Here is a 23,933-nt window from a genome sequence, read left to right on the forward strand (position 1 = left end):
TTAAATGCAGTATTAATTTGTTTTTGCAAGTGTGTGTATTAATATAGGCCGTATAAATGTTATGACACTGAATTAGTCGTGTTGCAATTAATGATTGCCACTTATATTTCCTTTTATGTAGTGAAGCTTATGGTCTTAAAGGGTATGAAAATTCATTCCACAAGTATTACAAAGTGTGGTATAAAATAATGATTAAAAGCTCTCTTTCATATACTGTGTAGTCACTTGTTTAGTAAATAGTACAAACAATGCATGAAGTAATAAGTAACATATTGCTCTATGTAGTAAAATTGTTTCTCTCTTTGTACTTTCAGGAAGAAGAGTTCCAATTATTAGCATCATTGCTCGAAATTCCCACCTACCTACAAATATTGGGTTTGTTATCTTGTTGAAATGTGACTACAATATATCTCTTCGATATTAACTAAATATTTCTGACTGCAGGGTGAGGGTAGAAAGTTTGATACTATCCATTCAAATATCAAGTGATGAGCAGCCAAGAACAAGTCTTGGTAATGAAACTGTGTCTATAACATTTTACATTGGAAATGTAAGATTATAATTAGCTATATCACAATAATTATAACAATACTTGTTCACAAAACATTTCTATTGTATATACATACTGAAATTTGTTGTCCGCTTTTTGTGTACTGTATCAAATGGTACGGTCGTACTGTTTAAGTAGGGATCGTGGTGAATGTTTTGCGTGCCACCCAAAATTCCACCTTTAAAAATCATCCTACAGACATTTTATGTGGCGAAAATCACCTTTACAGAATAGTACTAGTCCATATAATACACAAACAACATTAAATACAACAAAACACTTACAGGTGGCCGGATTTTTTTTTTTTTTTAATTGCCAAAAACTCCAATTTTAGTCTCACTGCCTGACCACAGTCGCAAGCCTAGAGCCCAAACGAAGCAGTGCACGGTCACCATTTTACGCCACAACAGCTCACCGGTGGGATGTGCCTTTTGGGGTTCCAACGAGTGTACACCCTGTGCACCTTGTCTTTCCTTTTATCTTCAATCAGGTTGGTTGTCTTCTTCTTCAAGCATCGAAGCCATACCGAGGTGTTAATTTCCGTGTCAACACTTTTCTGTAGACACCACAAAATTGTTTCAGAAAGCACTTATGCTGCTGAAAGAGTGGGGCGCTTATAATTTTTTCAAGTGTTGCACATGAAACATTAAGGCTGCTGAGTTGTCACTTCAACTTTTTCCAATGCCTGGACTGCAATCGACAAAGAGATTTGAGATGGACTGATACTTGACGGCTTGTTCCTCCGAACACACTGACTCAGCCACTCAGTGCCAGACGGCTATATCAGCGAGTGATTCATGTGATTGCATAGTCCTGGAGTGGAAATTGTATTACTTCATCCTGTTACATGTAGTTGAGACTAAGCTCCAGATAACTGAAAGGGCCTGTTCGTTCGAACAATTTGGGATGAATAGAACACGGACCATCATACTGAGACAGATCATAGATCTGAGCACCACTGCTACTACAATCAAAGGTAAGCTATGCATGCTACTACGGGCCTATGTGCTTCCAATTTTGGCACAGTACATACTTTAATAAGCTGTAACTAGCTAGCTGTGCTACAACAAAAAACTAAACAAACTAGCATTTTTTTAAATTGTTAATTTAAAAATGAAGTAGGGATCTATGCAATAAAATGTAGTGAAACAAGAGATGAATGATGGTATTACAGCATAGCTCAATGGGAAAGTCCCTACTTTGGCACATTAGCTATAATTTTGCTCAATGCCAAAGTAGGGACTTTCCCACTGAGCTATGCTGTAATACCATTATTCATCTCTTGTTTCACTACCTTTTATTGCATAGATCCCTACTTCATTTTTAAATTAACAATTTTTAAATATTAGTATAATATACCATATTAGCAGATTTAATTACATATCAAACATGTTAACATGTGTTTATAGGTAAGAAATAATATTGAATTTTAATAATGCAGTATATTCACTGTCGTGTAGGTGGGAAACAGTTCACGGTTTAATACTCGCTGTGCATTTTTTGAATTGTCAAGGTAATCAATATGTTTGACTCATCTTCCTGTAACATAGTAATACCAGTATATTCTGAACATCATAAATGCTATAAATACTTATTCACATTCTTCATATAGCACTACCAATCAAAGTGGCAGGTTCTCAACTGATGGTATTATACAGAGTGACACAACTAATAACACATTTGTCCAGTGTTCTACTACCCACTTGACAAGTTTTGCTGTTCTGGTGGATGTGTCTGGAGTGAGTGTTGTTGTGTTGCTGCTGTAAATTGTGTGTAAGTAATTGCATAGTTATTACATATGTATGTGCGTATGACAGAGTGGCTTATATTTTAAATGGTGATATAAAACTTTATAGAGGACAAGAAACCTACATAATAAAAAATGATGTTGTTACATGCAGTTGATGGGCACAAATACAGAGGACCACAAACCATAAATTGGTCTAATGAACATACAGTTCCAGCAGCAGCAAGCAGCAGCAGCAGTTCATTCCAGAATCCAACCCAGCCTTTGTACCTCCCCTTCCTATACATACCATTCCTACTCAGAACCCTAGCTGGTGCCCACACTACCTTCCTTATCAACTACCATTTTCAGTTTAAATTTTGCGTGCATACATAGCTGCTATATAAGGTTGGCAAATTATCACTATAATGAAAAGTAAAATGTTACGCATCTATAAAACCACATTTGTTTAAAGCACTCACCACATTAAATTTTGTTTTACACACTAGCATCTGATGGTTGATTGTGGTTTCAATAGCGTGGGCAAATAGCTCTCAGAACGATATTCCTACATCATTGTGTTTCAACATACGCCAGGAACTTTCAATTGTGGGATTGGTTTTAGGGTGTAAAATATCTTTGGTTTTTTTTTAATACTACATTAAACCTTCACTATTGTGACAGTAAGTAAATTAATACATTAAGTACTTAGGATCATAAGCTACCACCTAGTTGTCACATTCTTCTTGTTTCGTGGTCTGCTAAATGGCTGACACGTCTTGTCAAACAGGTGGGATGGGATTAGCAACATGCATTAAATAAGCTCACTTGTTTATTATGATGATAACCATACAATGATAACCATAAAACTACTGTTGATACATTAAAATTCCATCCCACAATCACAGCTTACTTGGTGTCTTATCATACAGTACAATAGTACTGTATAGTAGAGACCACAAAGGAGTAGGCGTAGCCCACGAAATAATATCACCCAAAAAACAGCTTCAATTTCCCCTGACGATGATGAGGCAGCATTAGTTAGGTAAAACTAAGTCCAAACAAGCTTTCAGATCAACCCGAAATGCTTTCAACAAGTTGCTACAGAATTTTTTTTTAAATATTTAACGGAATTTTGTACTGACTGACTGACTGACTGAGTAAGTAACTGACTGAATGATGCCTTCAGACAAGCGTAACTTGATAACAGCTAAGGCTACGGGCATGACTTTTTACTGTAACTGTTCGATGTCGATTCAGCCCGACAGGTGCCTTTTGGCATACCGCAGTATGTACAATGCATTCTTCATGGACTTACAAGTATCCTCCTTTGTGTCCCATTCATCTTTGCTGATAGCGAAAAGTGTCAATTTGGCGATAACACATGATGGCTTCCCTTCGTAATGGAAATCGTCCGTATTTGTCATAGTGGCTATTTTGATAGCAGAGGTGCTTTTTGAACAGTTCTTGATTTGTACTTGTAATGGGTTGAACATAGCCGACAACGAAGTGTAATGTATACTTACTTTTCAGACGATAATTGATATAACTGGGCGTGCGGCACCATTTCTTTCTTTTGGTATGCATGCATAGATTGCAGAGGTGCTTTTCAAACAGTTCTTGATTTGAAATGCTGCGTAACGGGTTGAACATAGCTGACAATGAAGCGTAATGGATGCTTCACTTTTCAGACGATAATTGGGGCACGAGGTGCCATTTCAGATGCGGTATGCGTGGGTTCACCAGTCATAATAATTATTTGCAAAAAAGTTAACAAACAAGCACACAGAAAATTTGGAATTTTCAACTAGAGTAGGGACCATAGCACATCGATAAAAAGTACTGAAACAAGCTGGAGTAGTGCATGATATTAAATCACAGTAAAACAATACAGGTTTTTGCAATTGAATTCGTCGCCTTTGCAATTGAATTCGTCGCCTTTGCAATTGAATTCGTCCCGTTTGCAATTGAATTCGTCGGTATTGCAATTGAATTCGTCCCGTTTGCAATTGAATTCGTCGCTTTTGCAATTGAATTCGTCGCTTTTGCAGTTGAATTAGTCGGTTTTGCAATAGAATTCGTCGCGTTTGCATTACAATTCGTCATAAACAAAACGGCTCCAAGAAACCAACCCGTTCATTAAGAGATGAACTATTTATGCCTTGGAGAGTTACACTTGAGACACTAGAAGGTAATTGAAGCTGGTAGTACGCGAAGCTGATAGCTGTCTGACAAGTTAATTAGCTTGCTCGCAAGTGACCACACCCATCGCGAATGGCGTAGTAGAGTTTGGAATGTTGTTGGAGAGGCTGTAGAGGAAGAATTATTGCCTTATAAAGAGTTGTTTACTACTGTTGTACTTGAACAAGTTCTTGTAGCAGCTGCTACATCATGTTTTCATGTTTGCTCCAGCTGCCATTCTTGTTATGGACAAATTTAACTGCAAAACCGACGAATTCAATTGCAAAAGCGACGAATTCAATTGCAAAAGCGACGAATTCAATTGCAAACGGGACGAATTCAATTGCAAAACCGACGAATTCAATTGCAAACGGGACGAATTCAATTGCAAACGGGACGAATTCAATTGCAAAAGCGACGAACTCAATTGCAAACGGGACGAATTCAATTGCAAAGTCGCCGAATTCAATTGCAAAAACCTGTAAGAAGTGTTATAACCTATTGGCTGAGTGTAGTTATACCACGGTCACTTGTGCTCTGTCTGATATATAGGCACTTTCTGCAGCCCTCGGGCAAGTGCATATATATCAGGCAAAGCACTCGTGCCTGTGGTATAACCAAGAGTTCATAATATAGTAGTGGGGGAGAGTGTCTAACTGAAATATTTCCATGGAACACACTGTGTTAAGTTACATCTGAGTCTGTTCAACGAATAAAGACTTGACCTTATCAGCACCAATTAACGCTAATCAACAGTTCTCTATCACGAGTGGAGGTATTGATTTAATCAAAGAGAAACTTAACCCAGTGTGTTTGTACAGGCTATATTGACAGTAGGACACTCTCCCCCACTGCTATATTATGAACCCTTGATATAACTATTACGTATATGTATCCATGTTTAAATGCTCTTTCAAATGTATAATTTCCCCTCTCCTACTGGATCACCCTAGTCTTTAAATGTGCTACACACTAAATTGCTAAATAAGGTGATAACATGTAAATATAATATAAATACCTATTGATTCTCCTGTAATAGAGAAACACTGGAACTGAAGCACTGTCCATAGCCAGTTATATTGGATGTGCCATATCTATAGCTTGTCTAACAATTGCAGTGATTACGTTTTTTGCTTTAAGGTAAGCTATAATTGTCTTTGATAACAACATTCATCCTTTTCCCATAACAGGAAAAATGTGTTTAACATGGTGCAACACTTCGTTCACATCAACCTCTCTATTGCTCTACTAATGGGACTCTTAACTTTTGTTAGTGGTATTGAAGCTGCTAGTGAATACAGGGTAAGACAATATTATTAGTGATGTTTCTGTAATTCACTGAAGAATCTGATTTGGGTGTAAAATTTCTCATCACTACAGTATGTAAGGAAAAATGATTGGAATTATTTACTGCACTACACACCTTATGTTTATTCAGTGTTGCCATACTGTGAACAAAGTTCATAGATTTATGAACATTTTGCCTGGTTTATGAACCTGAAAAAATCTGTGAATTTTCTATGAACTTTTGAGAATTTATGTTAAACATGTTAAACGTTTACAGTACGCACTGAATAACACTATAGCTATTTATGTATAAAGTATACATACTATAGTATGTAACGTAGCTTTAGCCAGTCACACATCATTTAGCAGAATTTTAGTTTTAGAATTAGCTATGTCAATCACTCTCTGAATAAGAGGAATCATTGTTAGAGTACGCAATGACATCAATCTTCTAGCATCTATTGGTCAAATAAATTTGGTGCATCCACCAGCTAGTCTTACTGCAGTCTTCACTTTAAGCAGTGCACAAACTGTACCAACTTTTAAACAATTTCATTTCTTGGTTTTTATAGCTGTGACATCTGAGAATATCCGTTAACATCTACGTTGGCATGTGGCAGACACAATAGTGTTTGCATGAATTGGCAGAGAACTCGGAATGGTGGTGTATCTGTTCCATCTGAAATAAGACTCAAGCGGTGCCAAAATTCTTCAGGGTCCATGTCTTCATGTTCAAACGGCAAAGGCCCAATCCCAAGCCTACGCCATTCATCATCTAAACATTGAAGTTCCAAAGGAGGCAAAAAATTGGGAAACCTAGTGGCAAGTGGAACAAGGGAAGGAAATTCTGAATGCACTGGCATTGGGATCAATAACTTGCAATAGTCTAATAGTTGAATCACCAATGGGAAACCTAGGCTAGCAACCTCAATATAGAACTCTTGGACTTTCTTCAGAAAGTATTGCACATCTGGTGTTCTGCTCTTGTATTCCTGTGATGGTAAGCATAAAGCTATCTTTGTACCCACGTACATCGAAGTTAATGGTAATAAATGGACTGTTGATGCTGGATTTATGTTTTGAAGTGGAGTTTGCTTCCAGTATGCTTCTTTCAGATAACAACTTAAAAGCTTTTATACATTGCGACAAAGCAGGAACAGCAGCATAGCCACATACACTGTAGCTACGCCTTACAGTAGGCTTTTGTGTACTTTTGCATTTTGTATGAAAACGTCGTATTGTGCTTGTACTCAGAGCCCACCTATTTATAATGTGTGGGCCTGGCCAGTGCAATAGTTAAGTGGGGGAGCTGGCTAGTGTGACCTATGAACTTTTTATGAACATTTTAATGTGTTCCTATGAATAATTAGAGAAAACTATCTGGCAACACTGTGTTTATTGCATACAACTCTCTTTAGACCACCCTTTAATTGATTATGTTTGTGTCATTTGGAAACCACATCTTTTCTAAGAAATTATATAGAGCATTGAAAGCTGTTCAAAGAAGAGTTACTAGAGTATTACCAAATTTTGCAAGGTTGTAATAGATTGAAGTCTTTTGAACTAACTCTCATATCAGGAAGTACAGTTATGCATTAGGAGTGATAAATGACTGGAACTCTTTACTATCTGACATTCTTATGGCCACTAACACTGCTACTATAAAACCTTGTTGGTCAATTATAGGTATATTATATTGTAGTATGTGGTATTATAACTTTGCTGTTTTAGAATCCCCACCAAATAATTAAATAACCAGATTATTGAGCGAATAGTTCTTTTCAAACTCAGTATAATACTGATGAAGTTGATACAATGAAAAGCTACGTATATCAAAATTCCCAGGTGCTTTGTTTTAGGGATGGGCCTATTATGCCTTTTGCAGATTTTTGTATCAACTTCATTGATGTACCAGCAGTGGCCTTTAGTCTGTGTCATAATGCCTTGATTTGGGATCATATGCTGATTGCACTGGCCTTCACCACTTTGTCGTGCATAACCTCACTTCTTGACTGACTGAGTCACCTTCAAAGACATTTGACACCTACAATATAAACAAATTAATTAATGTCACTCTAGCTCACTTGTTTTTTGTGTAAGTTGCATTTTAATTGTTTTAGTATTGCGACTTTCTGATGGCAGTTAAACTCCCTTGCCTGTGTATGCATGCATATAATTTCCTCCAGCACACACACTGTTCTGAGTGCTGGCTATGGCACTGTTTATAGATGCCCTATGGGTAGGTTGTCGCGTTGGTGTATGTACTCGGTTGTATGTGATCCGGTCCTAGTAATTATAATAACTGTTCATACTAGCGAAGGCTGTACTCTTTTCACAACATATTTTATAGTTATAACACGCTTACAAGGGACATGCCATAAATATACGCACAAGCGCCCACAGGGTGCGAGTACGTATATTTTTGTCATATCCCAAGTAATCATGTTATAACTTATATTCTACACCCAGTAGATGAAACAATTATAGATAGCAAGTTGTAGTGAAACAGTACCTGTTGAGTAGACATCCTTGATGGATCAAACGTTTTAGATTCTTTAGTGGTGCCACACCCATCTACTTGTGATTAGTGAAGGACACAAGAGTTAGTGAAGGGGACAAAGTTCATCAAAAATCCTCTTTGCTCAGGTGAATGATTCTAGGCGTTTGTCAGTATTAGAGACTTGAAATCCTTGATGGATCAGGTGTTCTAGACTATATAGCGGTGCCACGCCCATCTACTCACAATTATTGAAGGAGACAGGAGTTAGCAAAGGAGACAAGAGTTAGTGAAGGAGACAAGGACCTACCACACCTGTGGTTGAGATCAAAAGCGCCACGCTGTGGTATATAACTGATATACCACGCTTTTTGGCTACGCTTACCATATATGGTGTAACTTATATGGTAAGGTCTCTAATAACAAGCGCCTAAATCAACCAACAATTATTCATCTGAGCAATTTTCGATGAGCTCTTTGTCTCCTTCACTAACTCTTGTTTCCTTCGCTAGCCAAAAAGCGTGGTATATCAGTTATATACCACAGCGTGGCGCTTTTGATCTTAACCACAGACGCTTACCATATATGGTATAACTTCACACATTCTGTGAAATCCTTTCCTAAACAGTAAACACGTCTCTAATAACAAGCGCCTAAAGCAATCAATGATTATTTTCACCTCAGCTACTGGAACGATTTTCAATGAATTTTTGTCTCCTTCATGGACAGTTCACTAATTGTGACTAGGTGGGTGTGGCACTGCTAAAAGTCAAAAACATCTGATCCATCAAGAACTTCTACTGATTTCGATCTCCAGGAGGTGCTGTTTCACTATAAATTACTATTTATAATTGTTCCATCTACTGGGGTATAGGAATATAACAGTTATAACACGATTACTCAGGATATGACTTAATATACACACCCTCACTCGAGTGCTGCACCCTCTCATGAATCGTGCATATATTTTAGTCATATCCCTCGTAAGCATGTTATAACTATAGTGTATATGTATATGTGTACATGATAATTTTCTTCTTTTTTTTAAAGGCTAGCTGTCTTATTGTGGCTATTCTACTTCATTATTTCTTCATGGCTGCATTCAGCTGGATGCTTTGTGAAGGAATTCTATTATTTGTTACACTACAATATGTACTTTACAAAGGATTCTTTAAAAGCCAAAAATTCTTTTTCTTGATTGGCTGGGGTAAGTCTAATTATAGTTGTTGTTCAAATTGCATTATGTTTACAAACATGCAGGACTACCTATTCCAATTGTTGCTATCTCAGCAGCTGTGTCACATGAACAGTATGGGATAAATGACAGGTACATTTCTTGGTAATATGTGTTACTGTACCTGTAGCATAAGGTAGCCATGTCTGTGCTGTCTAGATGTTGGATATCTGAAGAAAAGGGTGCTATTTGGGCATTCATTGCTCCAATGCTACTGATCATAACGGTAATGATGCGTGCAAGTATTTTAATAAATAATAATGCCGTAATAGGTTAACTTCTTCTTCTTAGCAGTAATTATTTATAAAGTATATGTGAGTAAAAGTAACAAAGACAAAGCTATTCAAGGAAAAAAATTGGACATTGCAAAGTAAGTGCATGTACTGTGACTGGGTTTATGAATTAATGAATTTTATCATGTATTTATGTGAACATATCGCATTGCACACAAAATACATTATAGTGACATTCAAAGTAACATGATTTACTGTACTATAGGCTTAAAAATGTCCAACAAATACTTGATGGATGTATACTTGATTTTATTTTATACTGTAAATAAAAATTTGAAATGAAATACTAATGTACTGTATAGTGCAAAAATGTAATGGGAGAAGTATATGAAACCAAAATTTGTCATAATGTCTCCTCAAAATTTTGCATTTAGTACATTTCATAACACAAATATTGTAGCATTTGTCAAAATGTTTCAGTTTCCAATAGGTCAAAATTTTGCCTCAAAATATTTGCACTATACGGTAAGTATTTTAACACAGCCAAAAGTTTGTAGAAAATTTTTTGGAATAATGGATACATAATAGACAGGAAGTACTCGAAAGCAAGATCACAATAATTTCATGAGCATAATAGCTTCATGCCTATGTACGTACCTTTCATTCGCTTTGGGTTTGCTTCTTGAACAAAAGAATTCATTCACAAGAAGTTATAAAAGCATTTGAACTATCATTACATTAAATGAATTAACCTAAAAGTTACAACGATCAGGCCATATTATTTTCTGCAGCTGAAGCAAGTTGTTTAGTAAGGTGGTCACCTGAAATGAAACCTCCAATTGACCATGTCCAAGTAGAGACCAGCCTTCCTTCTGCTGCATGCAGTTTGTTCTCTGTGATTGTGTTTAGTTTATACACTGCGTGTACTATTGGATTCAGGATTACATTCATGTCATGGTCTACATACTGTAGCATTATAATCATTCATGAATCTATTTATCTATTTATTTATTTATTTATTACCTATTGCAGAATCATGCATATATACTGACATACACCTATGCTATATAGGGCAATGATAATGGCTGCTATATTTGTTACTCCTATCCTTGGATTAACTTGGTTATTTGGATTGCTGGTTATTAACGAACAAACAGTTGTGTTTGCTTGGATATTTTTAGTTTTCAATTCATTACAGGTACAAATATTAATACTATCAATTATTGTATTTACTGTACATCTGTGTATAACCTTTGCTGCATGAGTGAAGTTTCAAAGTAATGGTAAATAATATATAATAATGATACAGTATGTGTATTTCCTCTTCAATATAGGGTTTCTTTATCTTATGTTTCTATGTTTTGAGAAATAAGAAGGTAATTTAAAAATAGAACAATTACTATGTAAGCACACACAGTATCTCTATGCTGTATATTTATTCAATTGTAATATTAATCATGTGGGAATAACAATATTTCTCATACTGGACATGTTTATGCTTTCTATAATGGTTGGCTGTGTAACAGAGGTGGTGGAGCAGGCCAAAGAGTGGGGGGCCAGGCCAGCTGTAAGCTGCAAAAAAAAAAGGAAGCTAACTACCTGCTGACAAATGTGACAATAGCTGTCCTACACCAACTATATCTCTTTATTTATAGCTACACATACGTAGCTAAGCAGCTTGCTACACTGCTTCTTTTGAATACTGTGACTGCTCTATTAGAGTATCTCGATCTTTTCTTGCAAACATTGTCCCATAAAAGTGGGGGGCCATGGCCCCTCTGGCCCCCCGTCTCCACCACCTATGCTATACAAGTTAGACTAGATAAAAGCTAAGTTCACGGCTTGTGCATCCCACTACATAGTTACATATGTACAAGTACGTACATATGTATGTAGTACTAAGTTTGCATGAGACACAGGTATTGTACAAATTTAATAGATTTGACATGTGTTGTTTTTTTACTACAAAGCATGCAAAACACCACCCAGCAAACCAGCACTTGGATTCCTGTGTGACACTCAGTCTTAATAAAGTTGTGAAAGCAAAGGTTCATGGTATAGCTTAGAAAGTATTAGTAGGATGGATGGCTGTGGTATTCGGGATTAATAGTGCGAGCATTGTAAACAGGAAGGAATAAAATAGTGCAAGGCGAAGCCAAGCACTATTTCCTTCCTGTTTACAATGTGAGCAGGAAGGAAATGCAATGCAGTAATTCTTTTGGAATGTACCTGTCACAAAAGGAAAGTAATATCAGTGTCTTGATTTCAAGTACATGCGTATGGTGATTACAAATGATATTTAATTTTCTGTTGGAAAGCAAACCAAGTTAATTTATATACTGTAATGTATGCTGTGTAGTACACATGTATGCTATGTAGTGGTGTTACTATGTATACTGTATACAGTTTCAGAATGCGATTTCAGCAGCATGCAGTAAAAGAGATTCTCATTTGTCTCCTTCTTATAAAATTGTAAGTGAATCAGCAATTTTTATATACAAAAGCATATAGCAAAGCCATATCTAAAGGAATTTAAAGGAAGCATTTGCCTTCCGTCTTGCCTCCTTCTAAAATTTCTTAGAAAGCAGCAAGAATATGCCAGGTTGGAAATTCACATTCTATTAAAACATAGGCATTGCCTATAATTAAAGCACATACACAGTGGACCTATTGCATATCTGTCTACATTATGTATACTTATGGTTTATGAATTGGGAACTGCACCCTTTATATACAGCTTAGCTGTTTTTTTGGATGGATTTAACTTTTTTGTGTTTTTAAATATATACCCCAAAGCCAACCATAAATTGACTTTGAGGTTTGTATATAATTGTTCTTATCTACAGATGCAATGACAATGACATAAGAAAAATTACGTAGTACTCTACCAATACAGAAAAGTACCTACCGATCCAATTTCAAAGTCAAGGGATCTATATAATTGCTCTATAATTTTGTGCTTACTTGTTCATGGCAATGTGATGGCTGGATCTGGGAAAAAACTGGTCTTATCGTCCATGACAGCAGATTTCATTTTTCACCAAGAACACAAAGTTACATGAATAAACTATCAAATTTCATAGTCAACATCAGCTAGACTTGAGTGGTTGAGTGTGGCTGTACAGCTCCATGGTGTTGAATGAAGACGTTTGCTGTAAATGTGCTTTCAATTTAGCTAGTTTTGAGTGAGGCTGTACAGCTCTGTGGTGTTGAATGAAGACCTTTGCTGTAAATGTACTTTCAATTTAGCTAGTTTTGAAACCTGAATGGCCTAATTCATCCCTACGCCTTCCTCTTAAATATTTCAAAACAGTCCCTTGCCCACCTCCATCCCCCACCACCCACCCCATTTGGAGCTCGTCTCTGGCCCCTGCCACCCACCCCATTTGGAGCTCACCTGGTAGAGTCATCACTGAGTTAAAAATTATCTAAAATGGCGGGAAACTTAAGTGTTGGCTACTTCTACTGTTGATGTTCTTGAAGGTAAGAAATAAGTGTGAAAATTTGGTGCACGTAGCTTCTACCGTTGGCAAGCTACAACACACCGAATACTTAAAACCGGCAATTTTCTTGATACTTTAAAATAGGTGATAAGACCAGTTTTCCCAGACTGTGTCACATATAAAGTTGTACTATAGTGCCTACATTTATTTGTAATACTAGCATTTTATTATAGAGTAAACTCCTTCCAAGTTAGGTACGTATATACATGATCGTATTTTGTCTATTGGAATTTTTCAGTGACTGTCCTATTAGAATATCTCGATTTTCATGCAAAACATGATAAGTTGCAGTTGCTCAATTTTTAACGAAGAAAACCCTGCAACTTTTATGCTAGAATACTATTTCCAGAATGTTGTCACAATTTTACTAGCATAGCACTTATTATGATGATTGTGATGATGACGATTGGCATAAATAGGCCTTAATAGTAGTAGATATGAAAAATTATGAACTTTTACTATTGAGTAGTAGAATTTAAGTAGGATGAAGCAGCCGTGATAGCAGCTGCTCAGTGGTTAAGGATTTGGGTGTTCAGTGTGGAGGTCCCTGGTTCAAATGCTGGTAAGTTTTTTAGACATTTTTTCATGCACCTTTTTACCTTGTGGTGACTATTTTATTAGAGTATTTCGACCCCGCGATTCACAGTTGTTTGGTTTTTGCTTTGTAACTCTATAGCTGTCAATGCAATTTCTTTAAACCACAAAACGTTTGACCTATGATAATCAACCTATACGCATACCGATTTTAAAGTAATTTCCATAAGCGGTTTACCCTGACAAGTGGAACTTTTTTTAATGCAAATAGTCATCCATAGCTCTATGACTATTAAACAGATTTGCACCAAACTTGGTACATGATTGTGCCACAATATGCTCTTAAAATGTAAATGTACAAAAGCTCAAGAAAATCGAGGTATGCATTTGCAGTTTTTATGAAGTGTCCAAAAAGAATAATCCAAGCCCCCGAGCCCTCTAAACAAAGAAAAAAGAATGACAAAAATTAAGTTATATTAATTTTCACGATTGCGTTAGGCAATCTTGCTCAAACTTGGTATGTGGAGTGCTGAAGGTGGAGGGCATTTGCAGTATAAAAATAATTCCAATTCGAGAAGGGAGCACGGAGCTACATGTACGTGAAAATCACATTTTGTTTCTTCCTGTAAATATACTCACAATGTGTTGCACCGGCTTTCTTGGTCACACACGCACACACTACCGTGTGTCTTGATCTATATATTGTAATGTATGATCTCAAGTACATAATCTCATTTGCTATTTGGTGTCATTGCATTCTTGTTTATTGTTGTGTATTGTTGTATACACTATCGGCTTTGTGAAAATATAATTAGTGCTAGAGCAAAGTAGGCAATGATAGAGCTTGGTGTGGTGGAATATGAGCAGATATTATGTGGTAAAGTCCTTAATAAATGGTGGCAATATCACTACTCCCAGGGGTGTGCCACAGCAACCAACATGTTAATGTAGTATAAATAGAATCTAAACTAGTTACCGGGGGGGAAGAGGGTATACAGCTAGAATGTGGAGTCCATGAAGTATATAAGCCCTTATTAGTGCCCTCACTTCACTTGTCCTTTGGCCTTTGAATTTACATAGACTCCACATATAACTTTTTATTTAATGATATGAAGCAAGTTCAAGCAACACACAAAACCAAATGCAAATCAATACCTTTATCCAAACCATTGTAAGTCCATAGTGTTTGTTTAAGGTCTTAAGTAATCAGTGTAAAATCTGGTATATTAATTAGAAGTGTTTTGTGTTGCTTTGAAGGCACATTCAGGGCTTGATTGTACCCAGCCATTACTGCTAAGACACCATCACTTGTTTCTGGTTTATTAGAAAACACAAACCTTTAAGTGATCCCTACTGTGAAGTTCCCTTTCATCAGGAAAGTCCATTACAGCCATAGTATATCTGTTACACAAACATCATCTGTCATAACATGATTTAATTGTGTGTTCTGGCTGTTTCCTTATAGGCAAATCAAAATGAAATGCATTGTAGAATGAGAACATTAGGTATGCTTGTGACTATGCATATGTGTGTGTTAATTAGCTTTGGGTGTAGGCTAAGTCAAATATGCTCAATCCAAAATGCTTTCTGGAATTTTCATCCACTATGTTCTTCAGTGGCCCCATTATGCTTATATTATGCTTCTATGTTCACAACATCTCGTTCCACAATTATTTCTTTGAAAAGTTTAATAATATTAGTGAATGGTTTATTATGGTATATACATACCAACTGTCATGTAGATCTAGAGAGCTGCATATGAGTGCTCTATTGCAGTTTGACTTTCCATTTATTGTTTATATTAGGTAGTATCAATCTCCAGACAGCTATGCTTTATATTATATCAACATATTTGACACAGCTAGGCCTATGTGGTATCAGTTAGATAAACCTGCTTAAAAAATTACACATTTAATGAGTAGTAACTGAATTGTAAAGAGGTTGAATGTGCTACGTGCATCTAGAAATCCATGTGCTTGGATTGTAATTACAATTATTATGTAGAAATTGTAAGGAGGTTCTAAGTGGCAAAACATCTGTATAATGTTCAGTTTATCAATACCTGTACTTTATTAAATTGTCATATTGAAATCATCTGGCCTGATGTAGATACTGAAGAAAGTAACAAAACTGCAACAGACACTGCAGAGGATGTCAGCAGTAATACTTGTGAGCATTCGCCAAATTATTCCACAGGTAAATTGCCACTATGATCGCACACATGAAATGTAACTGGACCTGCGAAAATAGGGCATGTGGGCACATAAAAATTGCCTACTTTACAAACTTTGATGCATCTTAACTTTGTAGTCCATTGTTGTTTGGCCATGAATTTTTAAGCACTTATTAAACATTCAGTTGGCTTTACAATACAAGTTACAGAATGATAATATTCTATCCCAGTGCTGAGAGATGAGATGTTATGTGGTGGGGTGTAGTTTGTGCCCACATGCCCTATTTTCACAGGCCCAGTCACAAATATAGATGTTCTACAACATTAGGTAGTTCATAAGAAGTGTTTGTATTTCATGCATTAGGCCAACATCTTGTTTCCTGTCCCCAAAACTAGTGTGGGCGGGCAGGCAGGCGGTTATTATTAAAAACTGATTTTTTATTATTTTTTGAATTTTAATCATCAAAACACTGCAAAAACAAGCATCAGATAGCCAGCTGGCTGCCTCAGTGAAGAGAAATGAACCATCCGTAGGATCAAACAACCTGCAATACGATTGGCTTTGCTTTGCTTGTGAAACTCCAATAAACAATCATATTTGTGTGCTGAGATATGCTAATTTCATAGACAAATGCTGGAATCACACAAATTACAAATAATTTTCATATTTCTAATTATTTATAAATGCCAATTACAATAATAATAATTACCAATGCAGGTGACAAAACTGGACGAGGGTGGGTGACAGGAAACAAGGTATTAACAAATGTTGGCCTTATAAAGTATCAACATTAAATATCTTATGTTGTATTCCTTAAAAAATAACTCTGATGGTTGCCACAAGCAGTAATATAGGTGTGGACTTTTGATTTTCCTGCTGAAATTCCAAAAGGACCAATGTCTACACCTATACGTACATGCAATTGGTGTTATTGTGTTGTATTAGACTCACTGTCTACATAACACATCTTTGCAACAAGTTGGCTGTACAATGCTTATACAGTTCAGTAGGACCTTGATTATCCAAATCCTTGATTGTTTGAACAGTATAAATGACTGTTCTATTAGAATATTCTGTGTAGGGTGTGTGTTTTATTAGGGTAAGTGTACGTTGTATTAGAGTAATTGAACAGAGCTCTGTATTTTTATAGTTATAACATGTTTACAAGGGATATGACAAAAATATACGCACAAGCGCCGCAGTGTATTTTTGTCATATCCCGAGTAATCATGTTATAACTGTTATATTCTACACCCCAGTAGTATAGATAGCAAGGTATAGTGAAACAGCACCTGTTGAGTAGACATTCTTGATGGATCAGACGTTTTAAATTCTTTAGCGGTGCCATGCCCATCTACTCGCGATTAGTGGAGGAGACAAGAGTTAGTGAAGGAGAAAAGAGTTCATCGAAAATCCTCCTTGCTCAGGTGAATGATTCTAGGCTCTTGTCAGTATTAGAGGCTTGAAATCCTTGATGGATCAGGCGTTTTAGACTCTATAGTATAGTGGTGCCACACCCATCTACTTGCGATTATTGAAGTTAGTGAAGGAGACAAGAGTTCATCGAAAATTGCTCAGGTGAATAATTGTTGATTGATTTAGGCACTTGTTATTAGAGACTTGTTTACCGTTTTGATAAGGATTTTGTGGAATGTGTGAAGTTACACCATATATGGTAAGCGAAGCCACAAAGCATGGTATATCAGTTGTATACCACAGTTTGCTGTGGTATATCAGTTATATACCACAGTGCGGCGCTTTTGATCTCAATTACAGGTGTGGTATATATATATGAACAGGCTTCATTTATCTAAACAAATTAACTTATCTGAACATTTTTGTAAGTGAACTGGCACACAGGTGTTTGGACAATGGAAGTCTTATTGTATCATAGTACTGTATAGTAGAGACCACCAAGGTTTGGTATTTCCTGTCAAAAAATGCCACCAATTAAATGGCCTTACTTATTCTTCACGATGCCATGGTAGCATTGGTTAGGTAAAATCCAGCCCAAACATGCCTTCAGATCATCCTGAAATGCTTTCGACAAGTTGCTACATAATTAATTTTTTTTATTTAACATAATGTTCTACTGACTGACTTACTAGTTAACTTACTCATGCCTTCAGACAAGTAATGACCAATACTGCAGGCTTGATTTCATTGCTATTCGATGTCGCTTCAACCCAAGACATGTCTATTCACCAACCGCAACAGCTTCAGTACATGGACGTACTTTTATCCTCCTTTGTGTCCTATTTCCTTTCTCGACTAGTACAAAGGTGTTAACTCGTGAGTGGCTTCTATTCCTGACCTATCATGTTATAAAAGAATGAAATGGAAATTGTCTTTTATTTATGTACCACACCTCCAACATTCAAGCTGCATGGACCCATTGCAGAGGTACTTCTCATACTGTTCTTTGTACAGTATGTAACATTGTTTAACAGGGAAAACATAGTTAAAAAATGAAGCAAAATTGTAACATTGTTTGCCAGTAATTAATAATCGGGGGGGAGGGGCTATGATGGCAATTATTGCATTTGCATATATGGTATCTTCTTTCTACGGTGTCCATGGGTTCATTAGTCATGAATTATTTTAAACAAATAAGTAGAAGTAAAACTAAGAATTTCAAATTATCAATATCATGTCCCTCTAGGGACCTGCAGGGATGTAACAAGTTAGCCTGTGCCACAGGGAGTCAGAAACATGAACCTGAAGACTATGCTGAATCCCAGACCCCCTTGTGCTTTTTATTTCTATTGGTCCCTATTCAAATTTAAAATTCCTCCTTCTACTTCAACTCTATTAGCTGTTTAGTAGCTGCAGTAGACCATGGCATACTATTATGTATTTTGGAGTTGTTTTGGAAAGGGGTTGGTTGTAATTGTGGACATGTAGACCTGAGCAACTACTTCACCAGTGTCCATTTAATAAAAATGGCAACATGTTCATAAGTATACAGTGAGCCTGATACTGTAGATCATCACAGCAATAGTTTACCATACTTAGTAATAGCAAGTCTTTGATACTTTTCATCTTGGTAGTATAAACAAGGATGGTACAGACAGATGCATTATTCTCAGAAGTTATTTTATGTTCTTCTAGGATACAGGATACCATGGTTATTAGTATCTTATCTTTAGGAAAAGATAGGTGTAATGTACATGTTTTTATTGGTGGATAGCCTCAGGTCTCAGTACTAATGCCACTCTCCAGTAGGCTAACTGTCTACATAGATCTTAAATTCTTAATGAAGATTCCAGACAATGAACCTTTGCATATATACAATTTTCTAATTCAGATAGTTGCATTTATAAAGGTGATTCCTGCCATAAATTTACAGCACTAGAAATGAGTATCTATGTGACTTATTCTGTTACCAAAAGTTGTATTCTGTATAAATTGTATTTCATATTTTCCATGTCATTGTGTTTAGCAGACACCACCAATATTGCTGGTAATTGCAAATCTGCTGAATTGTGTTATACGAAAACAGTGTCTTCTGGACAAGAAGACTCTACACAATTTTTCAAAAATCATCAAGAAGCAAAGCCAGATAAAACAGAATGACAACTTTTCTGTGCATTACTTTTGAACATGTACTTTAGCATTGCAGTAGTTGTTATAGCTTTGCAGTAATAACTTGTACATATAGGCTGAAAGTTTGTTTTTGCTTAAACTGTGTAACTGTAAGTAATATTATATGCTGTAATGAAGAGTAAAGACTTGACCTAACCATTAAAAGGGTTGGGAGAAGAAGGGTGGCTTAGGGTACCCAGTCAAAACAATCTTGCAAGATGGCAGATAAGACTGTTTGCCTTGGTGGGAAGCCAAACTACTCTTAACTCCCCCAAATCCATCTATTGAAAGAATGAGTGTTCCATATAGTTAATACAAGTAGAAGTAAAAATTAAGAATTTTGACTTAGAGTAGGGACCATAGAAATATAATATTGTGTTGGCGAGTTATTGGCAATTTAAAAGGTTCAAGTGAATGCGTACACTCACGTATATTATAGTTATGGAGTGATGATGTAATATGAGACATGGATGTTTGTGTGCGATCACGCCTCCTTTTCCAATACCGTTGGAAAGTACTGGTTATTTGATATGATTGTCATCAGAATATGTCCCCATGCAACATCAATTGAATTAACTGTGTTAATGTCATTGCTTTCAAGCATCGACAATAGAAAAAGCAAGGGGAAGGGGAATGGTCAAACCATCCATAAACTGCAATGGAGGTCATAGTCTGCCACATTGATCTGATGTGATATTTCAATCAGAGATTATCTACTTCATCTCAAGGAGAGTCTGAGGGCATGCTCCCCCAGGGAATTTTTTTAAAGAGATACTCAAGCTATTTTACATACGAAGTCTCTTTCTGCTTTCTGTTAACATCAAGGATATATCCTGGTAGTTTTGTGCTCCGAATTCAATTTCCTGGCTAGTAGCTACTTTCATGACACAAAAATATTCTGAAAGTGAGTTTAGTTCTTTGAGATACAGAAGCAATTTCAATTATGAAATTGCTGATCAAATAGCCCAATGCAATGTAAACAATGCATGCAGATGACTCGCTGGAATCTTTGAAAATTGATTTGAAGACAATTAATTAACACATAGATGTATATGGCTTAGACCAAGCTGTATATAAACAGAACAGTGGCTATATTCTATACCGAATGCTGTATTGGAGTATCGCTGTTCTATTAGAGCATATTGTGATGACTGCTCTATTAGAGTGTTTTTCAAAATGGTGGGTCCGGCTCATGCTACATAATATTGTAAAGTGATAATTTTAAAGAATTATGACAATGCTATAGTGATAAAGTAATTATATACATTTTTACAGGGAAAATTGTTGACCAGCAAATACATTGGTCAAGCAATTTAGCTATTCTGTATAATAATATAACATACATAGCTATGCATCCAAGCGTAGTTGCTTACCTAATTTCCTCACTTATGGTGCACCATTTGCAGGAATAGTTGAGTGTGTTGCTTTAATTTCATTACATAAGGAATTTTGTAGAAAAGTAATTTTGTGTGTAGTTTACTGGTATGCACTCACCTTGTGGACTATCCTCACTGTGAAATGCTCTAAAAGCTAAATCAGGACTGCAAGTAGTTTCCGGTTACAATCATGATTAGTAGTTTAATGTGTTGGTGCTGAAGTAGTTAGGGAAATTGATGATATGAATTATTGTAATCCTTCTTGTGGTCCTGATGAAACACAATGGAAGCACACACAGAGAGAGAGAAGTGAGTGAGTGAGTGAGATGAGCTTATTCTGTTTCACTTCTCTTAGTTGTATGTTCTTGACATGAAATTTGGTAATCTGATTTGGGCCATGCTACTAGTACTGTTGTACTCTATTTATTCCTTTTAAATTATAGCCTGCAAATATACCACTGAAATTTGTGACAAGAGGTGCTATATATGATATATGGTTTTATGAACATATATGTAAGCTAAGGGGAATCCTGGCCGGTCTAACAACAAAGAAGCTGATAAAAGCATAAAGCATGAAAATTTTTGCAGTGTTGCATGGGCTCTATTATCAAAAACAGTAGGCCTAGGCCTCATGATCAGTCAGCTTAGATTAGGATTTTAGATTACACACGCATGCACGCATGCAGTGAACAGGTAAAATAATGCATGTGACATGTGTATTGTATTAAATATTATTTTTGTATTATCTCAAACTTGCAATTGTGCACTCTCATCATTTTACCACTATGCAAATTTAGCACAGCTTGTATAGGTTTATACAATGTCATTGAGTAGTAGCCAATCCTTACAAATTCACAAAGGTGATAAAATATAAGCATTAGTAGGCGTATCTTTCTGCCTGTTATGCAGTGCTCCTATATACTGTGTTCATAATTATGCTCACATGTGTGACCGGATTTGTATCTTCCACACACATGATGACACATCCAACTTGGAAGACCATCACTTACTCTGCAAGGAACATACAAACCTCCATCCATTATAGTGCGTTGGTTGGTGCTCACTGCTTGGCAAATTTGAAGTCAATAGCATTTTCTGATCTAAAGATATGAATTGTGTGTGGAAGACCACTTTTGCAAATCTGGTCACATATACACATCATGCTTAACACATTACAATGTAATGGCAGTTAAAGTGATTTACTAATGGCTAGCTATAGCGTATAGAATGCAAAATTGATCTATTCAATGCCACTGTGGAAGGTGCTTGGTTGGTGACTATTCTATTAGAGTATATTGAGCAATTTGCACAATTATGTACTATACGTACATTCATGCATGCCCACTGACTAAGTTTTCTGAAAAACTATATACCTATTATGCTAGCATTATATATATGCTTGATGTTTCTGGTACCAAAATTATGCTATCATAGTATAAAAGGCTAGCTAGTCCCTAAGCATTACTGTATAGAAAGTTTTAGGTAGCTAGCCTGTTACTGCATTGAATTGGAGTATGCATTATATTTCAGAATAGCTAGCTACATAATTTTTTTTTTTAAATCTGGAGGAGCATATGCCCCACTCATGCCCATCTAGATTCAGAGGAGGGTGGAAGCGTTGCCTGGTACAGGTGGTTGTAAATTGAATGGATGAGTATCAGCTGTACAGTATGTCATCATAAAGAAATGAAACACATAGGTATTTTTGATGAACTGCCATGCAGGGTGGACCATTAAGCTGGAAATACATTCATCAGATGATTTAGGCCATCTCTGGGAGACAGGGTCCCATTGACTGCCTGCAGCCCAGCAGGCAGCTCGGCGAGTGACTGATTCAAGTATGGTAATGTTCTTAGCAGTATGAGGGATTCCACACCTGAGCTTCATACTCTAGGACTGGCCATACAAGTTTATAAGCAACAGATTTTACAACAGACTATATAGCAACCCCAGAGCCGGTGAATGATGCATGATTGAAAACCATCATTATTAAAATGAGAGAATGTAATACATTAAGTATATGCATGAAAATCCTTGGTGACATGTGACCACATATACTGGCTCAAAAATGAAACCAGTGTGGGCATGGCAAGGGTGAAAGTACAAAAATACAATGCAAATAGTAGTAGGGCACAGCCACCCGTTTTGAGATGCTGTAATGCAAATCTTTGAGGCAATTTGTCTCACTCATGCTTTTGATATTGGTGAATCTTGGAAGGACATTCAAAGTGTTCTTGACAGAAAATTGTTGGTAATGTCCCAGTACACTGATTTCAAGGGTTTCATAGAAGTTAGAAAAGTAAAATTTAGAAACTTGGTGGCTAATAATGCAACAGTGATCAGACCAATCTAGAGTAGTAGCTATTTTATATGAACTCTCCCAAGTAACGAAGTGATTTCCAGGATAGCTATTCCATTAATGGAGTAGGTAGCTAGGTTGCCTAAAACACTTCAGCCCTCTGATCTAGATTTAAGTGGTGTGCCGGCATGACGCACAAATTCAAAACTCACCTGTCACCAAAATTCCTGGAGCCACTCTTGAATGTTCAGTCTATGATCGATAGCTAAATTTAGCAAGAAAGGCCAGTAGGCAGCTAGTCTCCTGTCCAGACCGCTTTTTCAGTTCCCTGTTCAGTTTGGGAAAAAAAATTTCCACCCATCAGCCAAAGGGGTATCATCTTTTCACCCTATTTCATAACCCTACAAAACTTAGACAAAAAAAGGTGAACCAAAAAGGCGAAAAAAAGTGCAGTCTTGAAGGGGGATCGAACCCAGGATCCCAGTGTGATGATCCAGTGTGCTACCAATGATGCTACCGCTGCTAGCTCCCTTGATTACTTTCTTTTGTATCTTATAAATGTGACTAATGAAATAAGCTGTATATAGTAAGAAGAACCTAACCCTAAAGGTGAAGAAGAAACCAAAGCTGAACTCTAACCCTAACGCTAACACTACTAGACGCTTCCCCTAAAGTCTACTACTCGCGGAAACTACTGGACGCATCCCCTAAAGTTGACTATTCGCGGCAACTACTAGATGCGTGCCCTAAAGTC

The 23,933-nt window shown here is 36.6% G+C and overlaps 1 protein-coding gene across 6 annotated transcripts in view; it reads left to right on the plus strand.

Moving 5' to 3' along the window:
* LOC136266717 (latrophilin-like protein LAT-2) overlaps nucleotides 1–19,650 on the plus strand; it is a 68,276-nt gene extending 48,626 nt beyond the window's left edge. For 3 of the 6 annotated variants that reach the window (XM_066061723.1, XM_066061724.1, XM_066061727.1), the window contains 17 exons: nucleotides 315–375; nucleotides 445–550; nucleotides 2,011–2,063; nucleotides 2,163–2,289; nucleotides 5,497–5,597; nucleotides 5,648–5,759; nucleotides 9,292–9,448; nucleotides 9,502–9,568; nucleotides 9,635–9,701; nucleotides 9,748–9,845; nucleotides 10,780–10,906; nucleotides 11,043–11,084; nucleotides 12,115–12,180; nucleotides 15,211–15,250; nucleotides 15,855–15,941; nucleotides 16,637–16,674; nucleotides 19,362–19,650. In XM_066061723.1, the coding sequence (XP_065917795.1) occupies nucleotides 315–375; nucleotides 445–550; nucleotides 2,011–2,063; nucleotides 2,163–2,289; nucleotides 5,497–5,597; nucleotides 5,648–5,759; nucleotides 9,292–9,448; nucleotides 9,502–9,568; nucleotides 9,635–9,701; nucleotides 9,748–9,845; nucleotides 10,780–10,906; nucleotides 11,043–11,084; nucleotides 12,115–12,180; nucleotides 15,211–15,250; nucleotides 15,855–15,941; nucleotides 16,637–16,674; nucleotides 19,362–19,520 (1,508 nt within the window). In that variant the 3' untranslated portion in view covers nucleotides 19,521–19,650. Of the gene's footprint in view, nucleotides 1–314; nucleotides 376–444; nucleotides 551–2,010; nucleotides 2,064–2,162; nucleotides 2,290–5,496; nucleotides 5,598–5,647; nucleotides 5,760–9,291; nucleotides 9,449–9,501; nucleotides 9,569–9,634; nucleotides 9,702–9,747; nucleotides 9,846–10,779; nucleotides 10,907–11,042; nucleotides 11,085–12,114; nucleotides 12,181–15,210; nucleotides 15,251–15,854; nucleotides 15,942–16,636; nucleotides 16,675–19,361 lie in introns of those variants that run through there. The other 3 variants (XM_066061725.1, XM_066061726.1, XR_010706244.1) reach the window with 3 other exon arrangements.
* Nucleotides 19,651–23,933: the final 4,283 nt, after the last annotated feature.

This window comes from Dysidea avara, chromosome 9 (genome assembly GCF_963678975.1).
Source record: "Dysidea avara chromosome 9, odDysAvar1.4, whole genome shotgun sequence".
NCBI classification, from domain to species: domain Eukaryota; kingdom Metazoa; phylum Porifera; class Demospongiae; order Dictyoceratida; family Dysideidae; genus Dysidea; species Dysidea avara.